This window comes from Bos grunniens, chromosome 13 (genome assembly GCF_055505025.1).
Source record: "Bos grunniens cultivar Pamir isolate PY7600 chromosome 13, Bosgru_T2T1.0, whole genome shotgun sequence".
In the NCBI taxonomy this organism is placed as follows: Eukaryota; Metazoa; Chordata; class Mammalia; order Artiodactyla; family Bovidae; genus Bos; species Bos grunniens.
This window is the reverse complement of record NC_141177.1, coordinates 71713875-71738595: the sequence shown is the minus strand read 5'-3', so window position 1 is coordinate 71738595 and position 24721 is coordinate 71713875. Positions and strand designations below refer to the sequence as shown.

Genomic DNA, 24721 nt, shown 5'->3' with positions numbered 1-24721 from the left:
TTCCTGAGCAGCTTGAGGGATCTCAATTCCCCAACCATACATGGAACTTCGCCCCCTGCCTTGGAATGCGGAGTTTTAACCACTGGATAGCGCCCCCACCCCCACACCCCCGCCCCAGATCCTTGTCTGCCTTGTCTAGTCTCTTTTGTCCCTTCGTGGACTGCATAGTGTAAAGGAAAGCAGATAATCTTAGCAATCTGCTAACCCAAATTTTAGTTCCTCCTACTTCTTAACGAGGACAATGAACAACACGGTTTATCTTTAACTTGCAAGTGTTTCTAATGTCAAGAAAAACGCCATATTGCAACAGGTGTTCAATAAACTATTTATTGAGGAAACACCATTCTACTCTTTCAGGATCATTTCTTATTTTTGTTCCATTATAGCTGGTTCTTCATATGAGTCAGAGAAGATGCAGGGGAGCAATGCTAAAGCAATATACTTTAATAAAATGTCTTCCAAAATTAACTGGTTTGGCATCTTGCTACGGAGAACTAACAGTCCCTTCCTGCAAGGTAATTCAAAATAATGATGCATGTTGCAGTGATAATTGAGAGTAAGAAGGTTAAGATATAGAAGATATATCTCATGGCTCAACTTGGAGATTAACAAGAAACAGACTTAGGAGGTGTAAAGTTAAGACATTTGGAAAGATCTAAATTAAAAAAACTAGTCTTCCATCTAATTTTGTGCTTAGACTTTTGAAATATTTTAACTCAAGAAATCAAAAGATCTGAAAAAAAGATGACCCTGTGCTTTTATTTTTTTTCTAGTTTAATATACAACATTGATAACCATTCTTATTAAATAGATCCTTGTGGTTTTATTGGTTGACATTCATGGTACTAAGTTACATGATTTATGATGTGAATCACTAATCTACTGCTGTGGCTTGAACAACCTACACATTGATTCTAAAAGACACTGACAGTTGCCAGTAAAAGTGGAGAGGGTATTCCAGGGCCTCAGGTACTCTCCCATTTCTGAGAAAACAGTATTATGGCACAAGAATGGTATATGGTGGTTTCTGCAGCACCAAGCCATATAAAGCTAGGAAGTTTGCTGATGTTTAGTTATACTCTCCAGTACTAAGCACAATTTCCGAATAAGGCAATAGATTGGTGATCTCTAGAAGTCCCTGAAGCACCTAACACTGGGAAGTTCCCGCTATCAAAGTGATCCTTAAGTGCCACAAATATACATCATATGACAGCAGGGACTTTTAGAGGTGAGGCTGATCAACCAGTGGCTGAAATCCCCATATCAGACACCGCCCAGAGTTAATTAAAAATATTAAGGTATTGCGGCAAGATTAAGGGGGACAAAAAAGATACTATGGCAAAGTAGACCACCAATCAATTTCACTGTAGCTACAATTCAATAATAATGTGCTAAGGATCCTACACCCAGAGGTTTATATTTAATAGGACCAATACTTAAGGATAATGGGTAAAATAGTGTTCCTGAAGAATACAAATCAGGAATAATACAGTTTTGCTATAGTGTTTGATAAAACATTTTTCACAGTAGCTGGAAAGCAGCACCAGAGATGACATAAAATTAAAATATAGGTACTCAAGGACTTTGAATAAAGAAGGGAAGATTCATGAAAGTGACACACATTAAGAAAATCTGGAGGAAATACAGCAGTGGGACCCTGGCTCACACTATATGCCTGGGTGTACGTGTATAGGGAACTGTTGGGGTCTTCCCCTGTTCCAGAGCTGTCCTTGGACTTCCCCTGGCATGTGTGTTGTGTTTCAATAGTGACCTGATCAACCCCAAAAAAGAAAACTGCAAATCACTTCAGCCATGTCAGACTCTTTGTGACCCTATGGACTGTAACCCCCCAGGCTCCTCTGTCCATGGGATTCTTGAAGCAATAAATTCATGCTCAAGAACTTTTCCTGGGTACATACAGTTAATTAGAAAGAGGAAAGTCTAAAGACATCTGGTTCAGGACCCAGTTCTACAACTCACTCTGATCTAAAACAATATAACTAACATATGGCACATTTAAGCAGGAAAGTGACTTGTGGGATTCATGTCTCAAAGAACAATTCCTTTGGCTGTTCCATGTATTCTAGATTTACCTCTCCTCCACCCTCATCAGTCTCAATGTCTTCTAGGAATACAATCTTTTCATGGTACCTAGCGAGTGGAGGAGACAAGCCTTTCTTTTTATGGCAGTTTTCTTATAAGGAAGTAGTGTTTCTTCAAAGGACGTCATGGGTTGAAGGTCTTAGTGAGGATTTCTTCATGCTGCTGTAGGTGAATGGTGCCGATTCCCACAGCCGGTACAGGCAACGCGGGTCGGCTCACAAGACGGAGCTATTGTGGAAACAGAAAAGAAATAAAATGACATTTGAACTTGATCAGACCTCTGCTTAGCTTGCCCAGGGACACGACTGTATTTCTCTTAAGTTGTTTAACCATAAATCACCCTTTTAGAAAGTAATGAGTGACATAAACTAGATTACAGGGAGATCTATGTCACAACTGAAAACTAAATTCCAGGCATGATAAGATGAAACACATTCAGGAATTTGTCCTGTTCTTAGGTAACTGTTACTTGGTTTTAGCTGTAGGGTTTTCTAATTTAGAACTATTCACAGGTGAAAATGATTGGAGCCTCGTAAGCTGGTATCTGATGTTGAAGCTGAAACTCCAGTGCTTTGGCCACCTGATGCCAAGAGCTGACTCATTTGAAAAGATCCTGATGCTGGGAAAGATTGAGGGCAGGAGGAGAAGGGGACGGCAGAGGATGAGATGGTTAGATGGCATCACTGACTCAATGGACTTGAGTTTCGGTAAATTCCAGGAGTTGGTGATGGACAGGGAGGCCTGACGTGCTACAGTTCATGGGGTTGCAAAGAGTGGGACATGACTGAGCGACTGAACTGAACTGAAGCTGATATCAAGTAACTTGAGTTCTAAACAAAGCAGAATAGAAAGACAAACAGAAGCAAGCATGATTGTTCTTCTCTTGGGTTTATCTTCCTAAAACATAACTAAGAACTTGGCCTTTGATGTTTACCAGCCTTGCAGGTGGGCCTGGAATAAGTGTTATTGTAAAACAAGCCAGCTCATGGCTCTTCTCCCCTGGGGCTTGGTTACTAATCTTTGGGACAAGAATGCTGAGTAGGCTAATGAGAAAGGTAGCCAACAGGTAGGTCTTCTACCTTTTTGAGTATAATCAATGTTTTTGTTTTGTTTTTTTAACATAATACTAGTAGGTACACATACACAACTTGCTGAACACTCAGAAGTTTAGTCTGAAAGAGGAGCCTAAAACTAGATTTTATATTTTAGTTTATCTTTATAGAACTTTGGACTGATAATAGGGGATAAACCTATTTGTTGGCACTCCAGAGGAAATGGGACACACACAAAACACTGCAAGGAAGAGCTGTTACCTTGCAGGCCAGCTGCTTCTCAAACCTTGGAGAAACAAAAAACCAAGGACCCATGTTCTGAGGCTCCTCTTGACTCCAGATAACATCTATAATAGAAGAAATTTCATCTCAGTACAGCGAGTAAATGTATATACAACATACTACACACACAAAAACACACAATATGTATGTGTGTGCACATACATACACATATCATACATGCTATCTATATATGTATATATACATACATATACATATATATATGCACATACATACACACACACACATATATCCTCAATACATACCTTTCTAATATGGCACAGTGTTATCTTTTTTTTTTTGAGAAATGCATAGTCATATATCCATCACCATCACCACATCACCACAATGATATAGAACAATCCTCTCAATCCCAAATATCCCCTCATTCTGTCCTTTATACTCAACTCTTCCTCCCACCCCTAGCCTCCAGCAATCACTGATCTTTTCTCTATCCACAAAGTTCTGCCTTTTCCAGATCAAGCAGATAAATGGAATCACACAGCCAGCCTTTTGGGTCTGGCTTCCATGAATTAGCAAAATCCATCGGTGATTTTGCCAACCGCAATAGTTCACTCTCTTTCATTGCTGAGGATTAAGATATTGTAGAGATGCACATCCTTCACCAGTTGAAGGATGTTCGAATCATTTCCAGTTTGGGGAAATTATGAATAGAGCTTTCTATTGACATTCACACACGGATTTTTCCTTTCTCTTGGGTAAATACCTAGGAGTGGGACTGCTGGGTGGTACAGTAACTCTGTGTGTAACTGCATGAGAAACTGACAAACTGTTTTCCAGAGTGACTGGATGGACCAGTCTGTATCCCCCCCAGCAGTGATTGAGGGTACCAGTTGTCCTGCATCATTATCAGTCCTTCATATTGTTTTGTTTCCCTTTTAGTTATTTGAATTGGTATGTAGTCATATCTCACTTTAGCTTAATTTGCATTTCTCTATCACTGATTATGTTGAGGATCCTTTCATATGGTTATTTGCCATGTAGTTCTTTGGTAAAATGCCAGTTCAATTCTTTTGCACCTTTTGAAAAACTGGATTATACGTTTTCTCACTGTTGAGTTTTCAGAGCTCTTGAAACATTCTGGAGACTCCTTTGTCAGATACGTATACTTAAAAATATTTTCTCCTAGCTTTCAGCTTGTCTTTTTTATATTCTTTGCAGTGCCTTTCACAGTGCAGAAGTTTTTCATTTTGGTAAAATCCAGTTTTTCTTTTCTGGAACGTGCTTTTGGTATTATGTCTAAGAACTTTTTGCCTAACCCAAGGTCATAAAAATTTTCATCCATTTTATTCTAGAAATTTTATAGCTTTACATTTAGGTCTGTGATCTACTTTGAGTTAATTTCTGTGTGGGTGCATATAGATATCCAATTATTCCAGCCCCACTGGCTGAAAAGGCCTTTCTTTTACAATCATACTGGATTTATCATAAATGATAGTATAGCATTGACAGTACACATTCCTCCAAACTCAAGAAATTAGATGTCATATGAGAGGGAGGGAGACTGAAAGGGACACCAGAAAAGACATGGAGACATTGGCTTTAGCTGACCTATTTTCACATCTCCAGATTCCATGAGAGGTAACTTTCTAGTAACTCTCACTTCCCCTGTACCAGTTTTTCATTTGAGATATTCCAAATACATTTCAGGTATCTTAAAAACAAAGAGCTGAACAAGAAGGACTCTTTACCTCTAACGTGTTTGTATTTGCTCATCTCTTGCTGCAGCGAATCCAGTGGGAAAGGACAGAGTTCTTCTATTCGGATGATGGCAAAGTCATGCTTCCTGGCCTCCAAGGATTCTCTTTGCTTCATCAGGGCATAGAAATGTTTGCCACAGCAGAACACCAGACTCTTAACCCTGTTGGGCAGAAAAGGGACAACTGGGTGGGGGAGAAGTATCTTAAAATAAGAATTGTAGGGATTGCCCTGGTGGTCCAGTGCTGAGACTCCATGCTCCCAATGCAGGGGACCAGGTTCCACCCCTGGCCAGGGAACTAGGTCTCACATGTGGCAACTAAGAGTTCGTCTGCTGAAACTAAAGATCCCGTGTGCTGCAACTAAGACCTGAGAAGCCAAAATAAATTTTTAAATAATTTTTTTTTTTAAGGTAAGAATTGTAGCAGAAGAAAGGAGGGACCACAGAGATTAAAATGCTTTGCCTCTGAAGCAGTGGGGGTGCTGTAGTGGGGTTCAGTCATGCTATGCAGTGGGAAACCTTTAGTAACATATACTCCAAAATTCACTCTTGTGTGTATAATCTAACTCCTACACCATAGACTTAAAGGACTTATGTTTCAGAATAGAGATTAGGGTCATTTGGTTCACTTAACACGAACTAGTTTTCCCACTTGTCACAAATCCACTGCAGAGTATGAAAATAGAGCTCCACTTCAGATTACTTTTTTGGATCCACAGATGAATCTCCAATGACCGGTTTGAATGTTGTTCCTGGTGCCATTTCCTGAAGAGTTGATACAGCTGCCTAAGGAGGGGGAGAAAAAGACACAAATCTATCAACCAATGGACAGGAGTTGAAGATGCTTTTACTTACAAGGGATCTTTCCAAGAACTAGTGTCAAAATTCTCTCCTGGGGCTATAAGTAAACATATGTACTGATAAACATAGTATCTTTCTCAAAAGTATCTGTTCTGCATACTTCAAGGTAAAATTGTTTCTCTGAAGTTACAGACTATTACCTTTTTGTCCGGTGCCATGATAAAATTTTAACAATTAGAATTTCTGTTTGATGACTCAACTGGATTATCAATTAAAAATCTGCCTTAATCTGTGGGAATCAGAAACACTATATAGAATTTGTATTGTAAGCCAGCATAGCTAAGGTAGTGCAATTATTTCTGTCTTTAGGATTTTGATGATAATTTATAAACATAAACATCAATCAGAACAATATATGGATATTGTGAAAAGAAATTTTATTATTGAGCTCAATTTAAATATATACTTGTTGGGAATTGCCTGGCGGTCCTGTGGTTAGGACTCAGCACTTTCAGTGCCAAGGGCCTGGGTTTCAATCCCTGGTCAGGGAACCAAGATCCCAAAATAAATACTTATAAAGAACTTAAAGTAGAAAACTGATGAAGCCCAAGGTGAAGGATTTGATCTTTTCTGCTGTCATCTAAGTTAGTTTCCTTATAGTCTAGTCCCAGCTGAGTATATGACATTTAGTTGAGGTCATTGAGGACAGCCATCTAAATGCTGGAATATTGTGATATAATCTAAAAAATTTATATTAGCTATTGCTAAGTACCTCAGTTGTGTCCAACTCTGTGACCCTAATGGACTGTAGCCCACTAGGCTCTTCTGTCTATGGGATTCTCCAGGCAAGAACAGTGGAGTGGGTTGCCATGCCATCCTCCAGGGGATCTTCCTGACCCAGGGATTGAACCCAAGTCTCTTAAGTCTCCGTCCTTGGCAAGTGGGTTCTTTACCACTAGCATTACCTGGGAAACCCTAAAGGGGACACTCTGGCTACATAACAGGAGGCAATCTTTCTCCTTTCTGAACCAGAGTCCTTTGTCAGTCCCCACTTCCTATAGCAGGAATGAAAAGGAACTGGAGTTCAGAGTCATGTACCAAACTGGTGTGGGGTTTTGGTACCACTTGACAGGTGTACCTCTGAGTCATGTCTGCCACATGGCAAGTCACCTCTGAGTAGGCCATGCATGGAGAGGGTTGGCTGTGTATATTATATTCTGCTAGATCACTGTACCAATTTTCAGGAAGAAATCAGATTTCAGTACTGGTACTGCTGACTTTCCACTAACAAAAGGACTTACGTGTCTAATGAAGATATTTGATGACTTAATAAGCATAGTTTTTCATTTTAAAATCTATAGACTAGCTGTTGGTATTTTTTAAATTCCCCAAGGAAGGCTTCACTTATTTGTTTAATAAACTGTATATTAGACCTGGGGAGAGGGGTGGAGCATTAGGGCCAGAAAATGAATTCTTATTCTCAATTTCAAACAGCAAAAGAAATTCTCAGTAAAACTTTTAACAGTTCACTCAATACCTAATAATATATATATATATAAAATATATTTAATATCATTAGTCTCCTTTTAGGTATGAGAGAGGGAGCAGATGACAACCTTAGGGATACAATGAAAGTTGGGTTCAAGAATCACAGATGTATATAATTCTTAGAAATAAACTATAGTAACTTTACATTTTGACGTGGCCCCTTTCACATTGATATTTCAAATATCAGTGTCAAGAGAGCCCCATCAGAAAGACAGCATAAAGGGACTTCCCTGGCGGTCCAGTGGTTAAGACCATGTGATCCCAAAGCAGGGGGCTCAGTTTCAATCCCTAGTCAGAGAACTAAGATGCTGCATGCCACATGTAATGGCCAAAAACCAAACAAGCAAAAAATGGAAGAAAGAAAGGGATTGCATTCACTTGTCTCAAATGTTCCGTGATGTTCCTTAAGCCACCTCAAAACACACAGGGTTGTTCTCAGAGAGAACAAGTAGACCAAACAAATGAACTGCTGCCATTGGTGAAAGAAGCTGAGAAGCATTCCCTCATTATTGACCCCTGAGGCTGGGCTGGGACAGGTGAGGTGTCTGGAGCTCCACACACAAGCGGGTGCTCACTCTGGGAGAGCTCCAGTGCCCACAACCAACAGTGAGACCAAGGGTCACCTCACTCCCCTCCAAATGCTGGAAACCACCGAAAAAGACAACTGTGAAGCCAAATCCCTGGCAGCTTCTCTCAACACCCATCACTTCCAAACACACACTCTCTGACCTTGGTGAGAAGCACACAACAGTCTCATACAGCCAAGTCCTGAACGACACAGTCCACCTCACCAATGGCATCCCAATAAACATGAACATTTGATTCTAATTCAGACTCTCATACAAAACTGAAAAAAATGATAGCAGATGGGATAAATACATGCTTCAGTTCAGTTCAGTCGCTCGGTCGTGTCCGACTCTTCGCGACCCCACGAATTGCAGCACGCCAGGCCTCCCTGTCCATCACCAATTCCCAGAGTTCACTCAGACTCACGTCCATCGAGTCAGTGATGCCATCCAGCTATCTCATCCTCTGTCGTCCCCTTCTCCTCCTGCCCCCAATCCCTCCCAGCATCAGAGTCTTTTCCAATGAGTCAACTCTTCGCATGAGGTGGCCAAAGTACTGGAGTTTCAGCTTCAGCATCAGTCCTTCCAAAGAAATCCCAGGGCAGATCTCCTTCAGAATGGACTGGTTGGATCTCTTGCAGTCCAAGGGACTCTCAAGAGTCTTCTCCAACACCACAGTTCAAAAGCATCAATTCTTCAGCGCTCAGCCTTCTTCACAGTCCAACTCTCACATCCATACATGACCACAGGAATTCTGCCCCTTGAAAACTAGCATATTTGTGTGATTTAAAAACCATTTGTGCGCTTAACACTTAGGGTAAATCAAGAGAAAATGTACCCTTGTGAAGCCAGGAAGTAGATAATTTATATTGTTGCAATGTTCGAAAGGGAGTCTACCTGTGATAAATCATTTCACCAAAAAAGTCTAAATAAAAGTCAGTAAGGGGGCACTCTCCATCCCCCTTCTGATGTCTATGTCAGAACCTTTCTCTGTCCCTTTTCACTTTAATAAAACTCTGCTACACACACAAACACACACACACACACAAAGTCAATGAATAAAACCACTTGTTTTCATCAAAGTACTTTAAATTCCCAACTTGTGACTATAAACATAGCAGTGCTGACACCATTTGGACTTTGAAATGTTTTCTAAAAGATTATTTCTGCGCAGGCTGGGATTCCAGGGTGATAACATCTGCTATGCCTGTCCTTCACAACAATGAAACTGCAAGCGACCTGGATTTCTAGTTATTCTTGAAAGGTTAAAAAAAGAGAGACACAGCAGCATGGCCAACTAAAACTAAAGAGACACTTCTATTATTTAGAACTGTAACCAGATATACAAGAGAGGGAAATGCAGGGGAAAATATGGCCAGAGGAGAAAGACTGACAAACCAGCTTTCAGCTTTTTCTACTTACGGGGAGTCTGAGCAGTGTCTTCGGAGAAACAAGGATGAGGGGCTTCCTGAAGTTCCGAATCATCTGTCTCCGGAGCAGGTGGAAGTACTGGGCGGGCGTGGTGGGGTGAGCCACGCACATGTTCACAGTGTCCCCATCCACACCCTCCTCTGTGCTGTCACACATCTGGGAGGGAAGTGAGAGGAAGGAGCCGACAGTCAAGTCAGCTCACTCCATCCCAAGGGCACAGGCTATGCTAAGGGAAACCAGGCATCTCCACAAGATGGAGAGGAGATGTGTCTCTTCCTCACAGAAGAAGACCAGAAGGTAAATGTATGACCCATGAAGAATTCACCAGGAGAGGGCTGATGGCTCCCATCTGCCGAGTCTGTGTGTTCTAACGTGGTTCTTTCCAAACACTGTGGGCTGCAAGAAGCATCTTAAGAGGGGGAAATCCCTGATGATCCAGTGGTCAGGACTCAGTGCTTTCACTGTTTAGGGCACAGGTTCAATCCCTGCTTGGGGTACTAATATCCCACAAGCTGTGTGGCATGGCCAAAAATAATTAAAATTTTAAAAAGAAGCATCTGGAAGGGACTTTTTGAAAAATACAGACTTTGATGCCTGTGGAGTGAATATGTTGGAAGGATGCACTGTCTGAATCTCACTCTCCTGATGAAATAAATGCAAGGATAGTTTGTTTTATAGACAAGAATAAAAACAGCTAACAAGGTTGAAATGCTGAGAATGAGGAAGGAACTCTCAGAAGACTCTGCTGGGACAGAAAGTGGAGGCATGTCTTCTAACCCCAGTCAAGAAGCAGTGGAGAGGAATTCCCTGGCAGTTTATCAGTTAGTACTGGGTGCTTTCACTGCTAGGGCCTGGGTTTGATCCCTGGTCAGGTAACTAAGATCCTACAAGCCGGGCTGCATGCCCAAAAACAAAAACAAAACTGATGACTCCCAAATTGTATCTTTTGCGTACTCATTTCCTAAACTTCTTTGAAAAATTACAGTTTTGTATTTCACACTCAATTCTTTTAATTTACTTGCAATTTATTTCTGTAATCTAATTTTTATGAAATTATTTATCTGTCTTTACCAACCAAACAGTTATATGCATTTATCTATCTACTGTTTTATCTACCTATCACCTTTATATATATTTTATCTGCATGCATGCTAAAATAATTACTGATATGCACATACTTAGGGCGATGTGTACTGACATCTTCATTTACTTTCAAATACATGCAAAAATTACATGGATTTACAGATAGAGGAATGACGGATGAATAGATACATGATAAAACATTAAAATAAAACATTAATGGCAGAATGTAGCAAGTGGGCACATGAATATTCTCTGTAAAATTTTTCCACCTTTTCTTTATGCTTGAAATTTTTTATAATAAAATATTAGGAAGTAATATGCATTAAGTGGCATTGGTAATGATTCTTACCAAAAGATAATGGTAATTTCTGGGTTGTTACTTCAAATTTTTAACAGTCATGAATCATTTTATAAAAATACTATCACTTCTTAGATCTCAGCTTGGTCCTAATGCCTGTGTGTGTGCTCAGTCACTCAGTCACATCTGACTCTTTGCAATCCCATGGACTGCAGCCCACCAGGCAGCTCTGTCCATGGGATTTTCCAGGCAAGAATACTGGAGTGGGTTGCCATTTCCTCTACCAGAGGGTCTTCCCAGCTTAGGGACAGAACCTTCATCTCTTGTGGCTCCTGCATTGGCAGGAAGATTCTTTACCACTGAGCCACCTGGGAAGCCCTTGGTCCCTGTATCTCTGTTTATAAAAGGCTCCTTAGATGATTCCAATGATCAGCTTGACTCAGAAGCTACTGATATTTGCTGCATAAGAAGAACTTTCACTGCCATGAAATCATGATACTAACATGCTTGAAGCATTGTATTCCAAGAAATATTGACTGACATTGCATTAGATCTGTTTCATTCAAATACTACGATGTCTTATTACAGTCCAAGGTTCACATTCAGGAGTGTCTGCAGGAGGCAGTTCTATTTCAGAGCACCTAGGAAGCAGGGAAAACATTCCTTGGAATCTAGAAGGCAGTGGACATACCTGCAAGAAACGCTCTATTCGACAAGATGAGTGCTCCGGTCCAGCCCCGTCGTACCCGTGGGGAAGGAGGACCACAATGCCGCTCTGGAGGAGCCACTTGGCCTCGCCTGTAAAGCAGCGGTGGGCGTGAGAACCTGCAATGCAGGTGCCAGACCACCCTAGGTGACTGGGCAGGAAGACACCTGTTAGTTTGCTGCTGCTGCTGAGTCGCTTCAGTCGTGTCCGACTCTGTGCGACCCCGTAGACGGCAGGCCACCAGGCTCCCCCGTCCCTGGGATTCTCCAGGCAAGAACACTGGAGTGGGTTGCCATTTCCTGCTGCTGGACCCCCTCAAAAGCATTTTCAATGCACGTGCTTTCTCCTTAGGAGGAAAATACAGACAAACCTCCAAGATATTGCAGGTTCCAGCCCAGGACTCTGAAGTAAATTGAGTCGCATGAGTTGTTTGGTTTCCCACTGTGTGTAAAATTCATATTTACACTAAACCACAGTCTAGCAAATGTGCAAGAGCACCGTGACTGAAAAAACCACGCACATACCTTAATCAAAAGAAACTTCTTGCTAAAAACTGCTAACCATCATCTGAGCCTTCAGCAATCAGTCTTTTCACAACAGTGACATCAAAGATCACTGATCACAAATCACCATCCCAAATATACTAATAATGCAAAAGCTTAAAATATGGCAAGTACCAAAATGTGACACAGAGACAAGAAGTGAGCAAATGCCATTGGAAAAATGATATAGACAGACTTGCTCAATGCAGATTGCCAGGTAAAAAAAAAAACGTAGTGACTTTCTCTACAGTCCAGTGGTTAACAATCCCCCTTCCAATGCAGAGGACAAGGGTTCAATCCCTGGTCCAGGAAGATTCCACATGCCTCAGGGCAACTAAGCCCATGTGCCACAACTACTGAGCCCTAGAATCCGAGATCCAAAACAAGAGAAGCAGGCTGTTTAGAAGAGTCTCTGGACATGGCAAAGTCCAGTCTCCTCAAGCCTCTTTTCTTCGTCAGGACCACAAAGTTACAGAGAAGCAACCATGAGAAGGGCCTGAGGTGTGCACACAAAATCCATAAGTGGTTCCCCCAGAAAATGGGGGGAGGGTCTCGGGGGAGACTCAGACTTGCACTTAATATACTTGGAATCTCTACAATGAGCGGGCACTGCTTTTGTAAGTGATGATTAAACCTAGTAAGATGCACAACTTCCAACTCTGAGATACTTGTGTGACCCTGGGCTGTGGGGAGCAGCTTTTCAAGACTGTCATTCATTCTAATCACGCTTCCCTGGTGGCTCAGATAGTAGAGTCCACCTGCAATGCAGGAGACCCAGATTCAATCCCTGGGTTGGGAAGATCCCCTGGAGAAGGGAATGGCAAGCCACTCCAGTTTTCTTGCCTGGAGAATCCCATGGACAGAGGAGCCTAGTGGGGTGTCCACGGGGTCACAAGAGTCGGACATGAATGAGCAACTGACACACACATTCATTCTAATCACAAGTCCTCACTGTGTCACCACTGCCTGCTTGTTATTCATGCTGTAGTTACTCAACACACACCAAGAGCAGACCTGAAAATCAGACCTCTTAGGAGTGGGGCAAGTATAGGCACCATTCCCTAGAGCCAAGCACGCTCCCCGGGAGACACAGCCTTTCTGCTCTCAGAGGCTTACGTGCTCTTCCCAACAGCATATTGAACTGTATGACAGCTGCTATGCCCCAGTGGATGACAGGATGGGCCCTCAGGTAGTGGGGCAAGGGACGCTGTGGCCACAGCTATGTCCCCATTCCATACGCTTGTACCCATGCAGCTGGTGTGATGCGTCCACCAGACACCAACCTCCAGAGATGAACGTGTCAAAGATGATCTGGGCGCCATTGAAGAAATCGCCAAACTGAGCCTCCCAGAGGGGCAGCAGGTTAGGGCTCTCAATGCTCATCCCATACTCAAATCCCAGGACGGCCTCTTCCGACAGTGGGCTGTTGCTGACCTAGCGCAATATTCAAAGTTAACTGATATCATATATCAAATCACAAATCAATAAAAGACATTGATTGGGTAGGGGAAATACTAGACATTTCGGTATCTAGATCACCAATCTAGATAACTGATCAAGATGGGGATTTTAGACTAATTTAAACAAAATACGAGTTGCGTGTCCTTTAAGTAATTCCCTGGAATCTTGCTTTGGACAAGTGTATTTTTTTAAAATATTGAATATCAGTAAACCCCATGCTCTCAGACAAATTGCTAGAGTAGGGAAAAAAGATGATACGCCACTAATTGTACCTTAAAGGATAATTCAATAAACTTCATGTGCCAGGCACCACTGGAGAAGGCGATGGCACCCCACTCCAGTCCTCTTGCCTGGAAAATCCCATGGACGGAGGAGCCTGGTGGGCTGCCGTCCATGGGGTCGCTAAGAGTCAGACACAACTGAGTGACTTCACTTTGACTTTTCACTTTCATGCACTGGAGAAGAAAATGGCAACCCACTCCAGTGTTCTTGCCTAGAGAATCCCAGGGATGGGGGAGCCTGGTGGGCTGCCGTCTATGGGGTTGCACAGAGTCAGACACGACTGAAGCGACTTAGCAGCAGCCAGGCACCATGCTAGTTGTTAGAGAAACAAAAATGAAAAGACCCAGGCTCTGCTCTTGAATCTAATGAATCTAACTCAGTGACTGGAAATACATGGTAATAGATAAATTCATCAAGCCTGCTAAGTCCTTGGGAATAAAATAAGCTTATGGAAGTCAGGTTTTTTTTTTTAAGTTGTCAAGAAATGTTGGCCTATTATCCACATCTTTGATTTATTTTAATGAATTCAGCAACAAGCAGGTTATAATGTCAATTTTGGATTGACAAAATGAACATCCATTGGACATTTACCTGAATACAGATAAGTAGCTGGAGTGAAACAGCTCTAGTCTACTTGCTAGTCTGTTACTTCCATTCCAAGTGGATCAACCTGCACTGTCTATCCATTTAGCATCCCCTTATTTCAAAAAGTACTGAACCCAAAGTTCAGATGTTACCAACATCTATCGCTAAGAAGTCTGTAGCTACGATCATTGACCTGGGTGTTACACTAGATAATGAAATGTCCTACCTCTAGAAACCCCTTTTGATTAGGGTCCATATGGTTCAGGGGGATATAAGTGTCATCTGTCTTCTGGCAAACAACCATTGCGTGCCTCTGGCTAAAAGTTCCACGGCCCACATCTTGGCCACTCAGACGGACATTAAAACCTTAAGCAAGCAAGAAGGGGAAAAGAAAAATCCGGATTCCCATGAATAACCTAAGTGATAATAAGGCTTGATGACCCTGAATTCTTATACACCAGCTCATTCTGAGAATCACTCTTAAGATAATAGATTATCCTTCTTAAAATGTACCTGTCCTATATTCAAAGCTCTGTAGTCAAAGTGAATTGTTTAAGAATGAAGAGTCATCATTTGGCCTACAATTACTAGGGAAAATATCTTTCCAATACAGTCATGCCTGAATCCTGTGTTTCCATAGTCTATTTGCTGATGAAGGTTATTAACATGACTTATACTAAGATTAAACAGTGTTTTCAGGTAAGAAGAGTCACCATGTCCGAGAACCTCTCTAGTCAATAAAAACGATACAAGGTAGCTGTAACTCAAAACTGCAGGCATCACGAATGAGAGATGTCATATAACGCATCCCCTATCCGCTGTGCAGCTATACAGAGAAGTCGTACCTTCAGCAAGCAATGAGCCCAACGCAAGAGCTTCTGCCGTGGCCCAGTCTAACTTTGTTCCATCCATCACTTTCTCCACTCGAGACTAAAATTTAAGGGGAGGGGAAAAGAAACTTTTAAGAGCTCACATCCTTTTTCACACTGAGTTCAAAAAATGTAATGCAACAATGGTTAAGGCTCCAAAACATAGTATTAAATACAACAGGAGGAGCAGAAGATAACATGAGAGTAATGACAGCAAGTATATGACGTTTGAAAGCAGGCAAAACAAACAGGCACTCAGGTGAGTGGTTAACCTGGCGGATGGATGAGAGGAGGTATCAGGGAGTTGGCTGAGTGGGGAGAGTGGGGGTGTATGGTGTAAGTAATCTTCTATTCTTTCTGTTGGACGGTGAGTACACAGATATTTTTCATGGTCTCTACACCTATAATAGAAACTTACAAACCAAGCTAGTGTTTTAAAAATAATCCAGAGTTCATCATGCCTTCATCCAAGTTCAAGAAAGATGAAGGCCTGTATCTCCTTGCTTTCCCAGTTTTATAGCTGGAAGTTCCATGTTCCAGGAAACCACCAAGTTGCAGGCAAACCAGAGCAGTGTATGTCAATTTATACTTAACACAAGACAATAGGTAAAACCTCAATATGTTTAAGGATCCAAATGTTACTTTTGGGGACTATGTGTATTGATTTTTATTCATTTTATTTAAGCCATCCCCCTACCTACCCAAAATGAAAGTGTCTTCTGCTCACAGCTCAGAAAAACCAAAATGGGCATTTCTGTGTGGCTGAGTTTTTAATAACGGGCATGTAGTAACTGTATATATAATGTATAAGACATGTTTGGGTTTAAAAAATAATAATAATAAAATAAAATAAAAATTTTTTTTATGTGGACAATTTTTTAGGTCTTTATTGAATTTGTTATAATATTGCTTCTGTTGTTTATATTCTGGTTTTTTGGCAGTGAGATCTGTGGGACCTTAGCTCTCTGACCAGAGAGGGAACCCCCACCCCCTGCATTGGAAGGCAAATTGGACCATGGCACGTTGGACCACCAGGGAAGTCCCTAGACATTATGAATGAATGAATGAATGACTAAGTGAAGGAAAAATAGAAGTTAGAGGTAGACAAAATCTGAGTTAATTGACAGTCTGTACCAAAACTCAGCTAGGATCAGTTTGTAGAAACTAATGACTCACATTAAACATCTGTCAAGTACATTAGCCAACCAACAAGACCAGACCAACGCCAATTCCTTGGCTGTGAGAGATGAACAAAGAATGCCTGGGGGTGTCTGGGCTCCCCACCTGCACATGCATCTTCAGAAGGTGACTGTGTATCTGGAACTCCTCAGGCACCTCCACAGACTTCTTACCAATAAACTGCAGGAGGTCAAGGGGCACACCTGTGTTCCAGGAGGTAATACAAGCTTCCGGCTGAACCAAGCCTTGCCAGTGGGCCTGCAGGCTCGTGGCAGGGGGCCTGTAGTGGGCCGCATGAGTCAAATGGCCATTTAACTTCACATAATAGGAGGCTTTGATTTCCGACACCTCCTCCTGGGTTGTGAGTCCGTTGGCCATAAGGTACTCTGCATACGTATCAGGGATGCTCTTCCGGGCTCTGTCCAAGGAGGAGGGAAACAAAAATCAATCATGTTTGTAAAAATCAAAAAGAGACAGACACAGTTATTATCAAAGGTATTCTGAAGTGTCGTTGTTATAAAAATATATGCAGGAAATGTTTTGGGACTAGACAGAGGAGGTGCTTGTATTAATACAATTCACACTGAATCGTTCACTTTAAAATGGTCCATTTTAACCTAGTATATAGCATATGGAATTCTGCTCAATGTTATGTGGCAGCCTGGATAGGACAGGAGTTTGGGGAAGAATGGATACATATATATGTATGGCTGAGTCCTTTTGCTGTGCACATGAAACTAACAACATTGTTAACTGGCTATATGCCAATATAAAATAAAAAGTTAAAAAAAAATGGTCCATTTAAGGAATTCTGTGTCAGTCCAGCAGCTAAGACTCCATGCTTCCATTGCAGGGGGTGTAAGGGAACTAAGGTCCCATATGCCATGCCAAGCAGCCAAAAAAAAAGATCTATTTTATGTCATGTGACTTTCACACCAATAACTTTGTTTTTTAAAGGTAATGGTGTGTAACCACTTGTTCCAGGCAAGCTAGAGAAAACAAGTTTATCTTTATAGGCTTCTGTCTGCAGTCAGGTAGAAATAATGAGTAGAGGAGTTTTTTTTGCTTGTTTGTTTTTTACCAATTGTTAATTCTGGACAGTTATTTATGAGGCTGACCTACATTATCTACTTATTCTGCATTCTTTTACTTAAAAAAGTTTGAACCAAATTTGCCAACACCTGTTTCAGGTTGCTTGAATAAGCCTGTAACTATTCTGCATCTGGATTTTACAAAAATAGAAATAACCATGCTGCTGCTCTGCATTCCCATAATATTTTACATGACAAAGTCTGGTCACATTGACCACTGTAATCCTTAAAAAAAGTGAAAGGTAGACAGGATATATTCTTAAAATTGGGGTCCTGAGTCACATCATTCGGGTGCTAAGTTCAAAGCTAAATGGACGGACTTCCTCAGTGGTTCAGTGGTTGAGAATCCGCCTTCCAATGCAGGGGACATGGGTTCGATCCCTGGTCTAGGAACCAAGATTCAACATGCCACGGGGAAACTAGAGACCCCTTGTGTTGCAACAAGAAAAGCCTGTGGGTTGCAAGAAAGACCAGTGCAGCCAAAAGAAAAGGAAAAAAGAAAACTGGGTGATTTAAAAAAAAAAAGCTCAATGGAGAACTCAGATTTGTTCCTCCAAGGGCAGTCTGCTACCTATGACCAGAAAGGCCCATAAAATGTCACCAAGTTTATTCCTCTGCTTTAATTTATGTCTATGAGGAAATCAAGTAGGAAAGAGGGATCTGTTTTACTTTCTAGCATCTAAAAAGGTAAAACTCAAGACCTGGCTCGGAGAAGGCAATGGCACCCCACTCCAGTACTCTTGCCTAGAAAATCCCATGGATGGAGGAGCCTGGTAGGCTGCAGTCCATGGGGTCACAAAGAGTCGGACACGACTGAGCGGCTTCACTTTCACTTTTCACTTTCATGCATCGGAGAAGGCAATGGCACCCCACTCCAGTACTCTTGCCTAGAAAATCCCATGGATGGAGGAGCCTGGTAGGCTGCAGTCCATGGGGTCGCTAACAGTGGGACACGACTGAGCGACTTCACTTTCACTTTTCACTTTCCTGCATTGGAGAAGGAAATGGCAACCCACTCCAGTGTTCTTGCCTGGAGAATCCCAGGGATGGGGGAGCCTGGTGGGCTGCTGTCTATGGGGTCGCACAGAGTCGGACACGACTGAAGCGACTTAGCAGCAGCGGCAGCAAGACCTGGCTGTTCATTCCTCCCACCTGCTAAGTGAGGCTGTTAAGCTTCCCTTTGTCTCTTCACTGAGGAGACATGTAGAGTTGGAAAAACATGGGGAGCTTTCCTGTGACCCGCAGGGTGATCATCCCAGTGTGCCCAGGGCTCTCCCAGTTTGAGCACTGAGACTGTCACGTCCCAGGCACACTGGGAAAGCTGGTCACCTTCCTGAAGTGAGTCTAATACAAATATTAATGTGAGCACTGCAGGGGAGAGGGCACATGATGGCTCAGCCTCGTACCTGATGATCTGGTACATGCCCGGGTTGGTGAAGAAGGGCTCATCCAGCTCATTGTGGCCCCACTGCCTGTAGCACAACAAGTCAACAATCACATCTTTCCGGAACTGGCGCTGGTATTCGAACGCCAGTTGTGTGGCCCGCACCACTTCCTCTGGGCTGTCTCCATTGACATGGATGATGGCGCAGCCCACCAGCTTCCCTGAGGCAGAGAAGACAGAAATGAAGCCAGCCAGTCACCCCATGAACCTACCCGCAAATCCTGTTGCCCGCCTGGGGAGACAGCCCACATTGTAGGGGTAGTTTGGCTTGGGTGTTAAGAACCTGCACTTTGGGATTTCCTTGGAAGCCTAGTGGTTAGGATTCTGGGCTTTCACTGCCAAGGCCAGGTTCAATCCCTGGTCAGGGAACTGAGATCCTACAAGTCATACAGTGCAACACCTCCCCAGCCACCACCAAAAAAAAAAAAAAAAAGAACCTTCACTTTGGAGGCCAGCTGACAAGAAAGAGTTTCAGACCCAGTATTTGTGTCTGTGTGATCCTGGTAAAGTCATGAATTCCAGTCTCCTAATCTGGGACACTGGAATAATGCTCCTATCTCCCAGTGAGGTCCTAAAGCATCAGTGAGTTAATGCATACAAAGTGCTTAACAGCCTGGTACCTAATAACGGATGTGTGTGTGTTATTATCATTATGACTATTATCTTTCCTCCTGACATAAAAGGGTCTTTAAAAGATGTAGCCTAAGGGGAAAAAAAAGGATTTCTTCAAAGAGTTGGTTGAGAATGAATTTTCAAAATCTCTAACTAATCACAAAAAATTCACATAGATAGTCCCAAATGGCAACCAGGCCGGGCTCTGGATGTAAAAACAGTACAGTTCTCACCATCTGACAGTTCTCCCAACTCTATGAAATAGGGAATGAATAATAAGAAGCCCTGTGTTTCTTTTAATATTGTCAATTTCCACAGGTTAAAATAGGACGCCTTTGCTTCTTCATATCTGATTTCCAACCAGACCCTCTGGCCAGATTTACCGGTTGAACACATCCTTTTTGACTGTGGTCTTGGGTACTCTGAATATCTAAAGACAATTACTCCAGTTGTACTAACTGTGTTGATCTCTGGATTATACCAGATCATTCAACTGGATACATCAGAAATTTGAGATGGGACCCTCTAAGTTCTATTCTTGTCTTATTTCCTGGGATTGAAAGATCACACTCGGACTTTGAAAGGAATATTAACAACACTGTTGGTGACCACTCACCATATCTAATCCCAAAATTAAAATGGGACCAGCAGTGAGGTTCCCTCTTCTGAGTGAACTATAATAGAAGTTTCTCTAGGAATGCCTTATTTGACTCAACATCAGCTCTTCCCTGGGTTACATACCGATGTCACTACAGTATAAGGAAGACCTTCCTCTTTCTGCAGGAGTGGTGTAACCCAGCTGGTTATTGACAATCAAATGGACACTCCCACCAATTCTGAAATGCGGGAGATTAGAGAGCGTAAATGTTTCAGGAACAATCCCTTGACCACAGAAAGAAGCATCACCATGAACCTAGATCATGGGGGAGAGATAAGAAAATGAACGTAAGCGGTGGAGACATTTAGGTTTAGTAACCTACTAGTAACAGCAACAAAAAACAACCATGCTCTCAGCACTCCCTGGTTGCCACATGCCACGTGCATGCTCAGTTGTGTCCGACTCTCTGTGACCCTGTAGACTGTAGCCCACCAGGCTCCTCTGTCCATGGGATTTCCCAGGCAAGAATACTGGAGTATGTCGCCATTTCCTGCTCCAGGGGATCTTCCTGACCCAGGGATTGAACCTGCATCTGCTATGGCTCCTGCATTGGCCGGCAGATCCTTTACCACTGAGCCACCAGGGAAGCCCTGTCCCTGTACCTCTGTTTATAAAAAGCTGCTCCCTCCCCTCCTAAAAATCTGCTCATTATAGAAGTTCCTAAAGCAGCTCTCAATGATGCTGAATCAGCCCTTTTCCTCTTGCAGCTAAGACCAGCTGACCTATTCCTTCCACCCTACATCATCACCTGTACCCCTGGCCTCTTGCATCCCCATCAACATGGCAGTGTGCACAGCAGCACCAGAGAAGGTAGGGTGATGGGAAACGCAGGAGAATCAGCTCTAGGAAAGCAGTCATGAAAGTGGCCTGCAAGACGCAAGGAACAAAATAACTTCGAACCCTCACTCTTCCCCAGTCAGATTTCCCCCAAAATGAGAGGGTGTCGCTCACATCACCTCCTCCCCGCTAGGTGTGTTGGACACCACTGTGAACATAAAAGAGAATGATTGACAGCAAAGATGGGGGGTGGGGGGCGAGGAGCATATCATACACAAATGAAAGGAGGCTTTGAGGAAAGGGCAAAATACTGTTTTAAGAGAATCTCTGAAAAGTGCTCTTCTTCCAAAACTTTCGAAATCTACTAGATCATGATAGCACAAGACCTGACAAGGTCCTACTGTAGAGCACAGGGAACTATATTCAACATCCTGTAATAAACCAGAATGGAAAAGAATTTTTAAAAGAATGTATATATATGTGTATAAATAACTCACTTTGCTATATTGCAGAAATTAACACAATACTGTAAATCAACTACACTTCAATAAACAACTTAAAAAAAACTGGGAAATGGAAGGTGGTAGAAAGGGGAGTCAATTCTTTTTGGAAAACTTGAAAGCAAATAATGGGGGAATTGTAGATCCTAGGGGAAAGTATGGGTGCCACTGACTTCATGCTATATAGAAGGCTATTATATCAATAAGGTGTATGTTGTACATATAAAGTTTATGTAATGTTATATAATAAATGTATTTTAATTTAAAAGTTATTAAGTAAAAAAATAAGGGATAATTGGAGAGAATAGCATGGAAACATATACATTACCATATGTAAAATAGATAGCAAGTGAGAATTTACTGTATGAAACAGGGAGCTCAACCCAGTGTTCTCTGACAAGCTAGAGGCGTGGGAGATGGGGCGGGGGGGTTCAGGAGGGAGGGAACATATGTATGTATACCTGTCACTGATTTGTGTTGATGAGTGGGAGAGGTCAATACAATATTGTAGAGCAATTATCCTCCAATAATTGTATTTTGTTCTATATTTCTCAATACTGTAAAATTACAATCTTTGATAATTAAAAAAAAATAAAGGGAGTTTTGATAAAACAAAAAAGAAAAAAACAAATAAACAAACAAAATGCTCAACAAAAGAATAACATGATCTAAAAAAAAGGGTAAAATGACCTGATATGGGGAATTACATGGCGGTCCAGTGGTTAGGACTCAGTGCTTTCACTACCGAGGCCTGGGTTCAATCCCTTAGATGGGGAAGCTAAGATCCCAAAAGCCTCTTCGTGTGGCAAAAAAAGTTAATTAATTTGTTCAGTCGCTAAGTCCTGTCCAACTCTTTGTGACCCCATGGACTGCAGCATGCCAGGCTTCCCTGTCCTTCACTGTCTCCCCGAGTTTGCTCAAACTCATGTCTATTGAATTGGTGATGCCATCCAACTGCCTCATCCTCTGTCGTCCCCTTCTCCTCCTGCCCTCAATCTTTCCCAGCATCAGGGTCTTTTCCAATGAGTCAGCTCCTTGCATCACGTGGCCGAAGTACTGGAGGTTCAGCTTCAGCACCAGTCCTTCCAAAGAATATTCAGGGTTGATTTCCTTTAGAAATGACTGGTTTGATCTTGCAGTCCATGGGATTCTCAAGAGTCTTCTTCAGCACCACAACTCAAAAGCATCAATTCTTCGGTGTTCAGCCTTCTTTATGGTCCAACTCTGACATCCATACATGACTACTGGAAAAACCATAGCTTTGACTACACAGAACTTTCTCAGCAAAGTGATGTCTCTGCTTTTTAATATGCTGTCTAGGTTTGTCATAGTTTTTCTTCACGGAGCAAAAGTCTTTTAATCTCGTGACTGCAGTCACTGTCCACATTAATTCTGGAAACCAAGAATATGAAATATGACACTGTTTCCACTTTTTCTCCCATCTATTTGCCATGAAGTGACAGGACGAGATGCTATGATCTTTGTTTTTTTAATGTTGAGTTTTAAGCCAGATTTTTCTCTCTCCTCTTTCATCTTCATCAAGAGGCATTTTAGAGCCTCTTCACTTTCTGCCATTAAAGTGGTTATCATCTGCATACCTGAGGTTGTTGATATCTCTCCCAGCAATCTTGATTCCAGCTTGTGAGTTATCCAGCCTGGCATTTTGCACGATGTACTCTGCATATAAGTTAAATATTCAGGGTGACAATATACAACATTGACATACTCCTTTCCCAATTTTGAACCAGTCCATTGTAATTAATCTGATATGGTAACCACTGTGGCCTTAATTAATAGCAGAAATAAAAGACTTAAATACGAATGAACAAAGAATCCTTGGAAGGTAACTTTTTTAAAGACAGTGAAAATGTCCTTAAAAGGGTAATTTGTATATACAAGTAGAACATTTTAGTTAAGAAAGGAATCCCCGCTTTCCTTGGTGAACTCTCCAGCCCACACCTTCCTGTAGATCAGATCAGATCAGTTGCTCAGTCATATCCAACTCTTTGCGACACCATGAATCGCAGCATGCCAGGCCTCCCTGTCCATCACCAACTCCCGGAGTTCACTCAGACTCACGTCCATCGAGTCAGTGAGGCCATCCAGCCATCTCATCCTCTGTTGTCCCCTTCTCCTCCGGCCCCCAATCCCTCCCAGCATCAGAGTCTTTTCCAATGAGTCAACTCTTCGCATGAGGTGGCCAAAGGACTGGAGTTTCAGCTTTAGCATCATTCCTTCCCAAGAAATCCCAGGGCTGATCTCCTTCAGAATGGACTGGTTGGATCTCCTTGCAGTCCAAGGGACCCTCAACAGTCTTCTCCAACACCACAGTTCAAAAGCATCAATTCTTCAGTGCTCAGCCTTCTTCACAGTCCAACTCTCACATCCATACATGACCACAGGAAAAACCATAGCCTTGACTAGACGAACCTTTGTTGGCAAAGTAATGTCTCTACTTTGAATATGCTCTTTAGGCTGGTCATAACTTTCCTTCCAAGGAGTAAGCATCTTTTAATTTCATGGCTGCAGTCACCATCTGCAGTGATTTTGGAGCCCAGAAAAATGAAGTCTGACACTGTTTCCCCATCTATTGCCCATGAAGTGGTGGGACCGGATGCCATGATCTTCGTTTTCTGAATGTTGAGCTTTAAGCCAACTTTTTCACTCTCCAGTTTCACTTTCATCAAGAGGCTTTCGAGTTCCTCTTCACTTTCTGCCATAAGGGTGGTGTCATCTGCATATCTGAGGTTATTGATATTTCTCCCAGCAATCTTGATTCCAGCTTGTGTTTCTTCCAGTCCAGCGTTTCCCATGATGTACTCTGCATATAAGTTAAATAAACAGGGTGACAATATACAGCCTTGACGAACTCCTTTTCCTATTTGGAACCAGTCTGTTGTTCCATGTCCAGTTCTAACTGTTGCTTCCTGACCTGCATACAAATTTCTCAAGAGGCAGATCAGGTGGTCTGGTATTCCCATCTCTTTCAGAATTTTTCACAGTTTATTGTGATCCACACAGTCAAAGGCTTTGGAATAGTCAATAAAACAGAAATAGATGATTTTTGGAACTCTCTTGCTTTCTCCATGATCCAGTGGATGTTGGCAATTTGATCTCTGGTTCCTCTGCCTTTT

At 42.2% G+C, this 24721-nt stretch overlaps 1 protein-coding gene across 15 annotated transcripts in view; it reads right to left on the bottom strand.

The window, feature by feature from the left end:
- Positions 1-313: 313 nt before the first annotated feature.
- The window catches only part of DHTKD1 (dehydrogenase E1 and transketolase domain containing 1), a 44292-nt gene continuing 19884 nt past the window's right edge, over positions 314-24721 (bottom strand). For 4 of the 15 annotated variants that reach the window (XM_086334926.1, XM_086334922.1, XM_086334924.1 and 1 more), the window contains 12 exons: positions 20394-20565; positions 19003-19201; positions 16611-16923; positions 15303-15387; positions 14684-14823; positions 13413-13563; positions 11573-11706; positions 9492-9656; positions 5858-5940; positions 5147-5316; positions 3417-3502; positions 314-2331 (listed from right to left, as the gene is read on the bottom strand). In XM_086334926.1, the coding sequence (XP_086191052.1) occupies positions 2227-2331; positions 3417-3502; positions 5147-5316; positions 5858-5940; positions 9492-9656; positions 11573-11706; positions 13413-13563; positions 14684-14823; positions 15303-15387; positions 16611-16923; positions 19003-19201; positions 20394-20565 (1803 nt within the window). In that variant the 3' untranslated portion in view covers positions 314-2226. Of the gene's footprint in view, positions 2332-3416; positions 3503-5146; positions 5317-5857; positions 5941-9491; positions 9657-11572; positions 11739-13412; positions 13564-14683; positions 14824-15302; positions 15388-16610; positions 16924-19002; positions 19202-20393; positions 20566-24721 lie in introns of those variants that run through there. The other 11 variants (XM_086334928.1, XM_086334923.1, XM_086334925.1 and 8 more) reach the window with 8 other exon arrangements.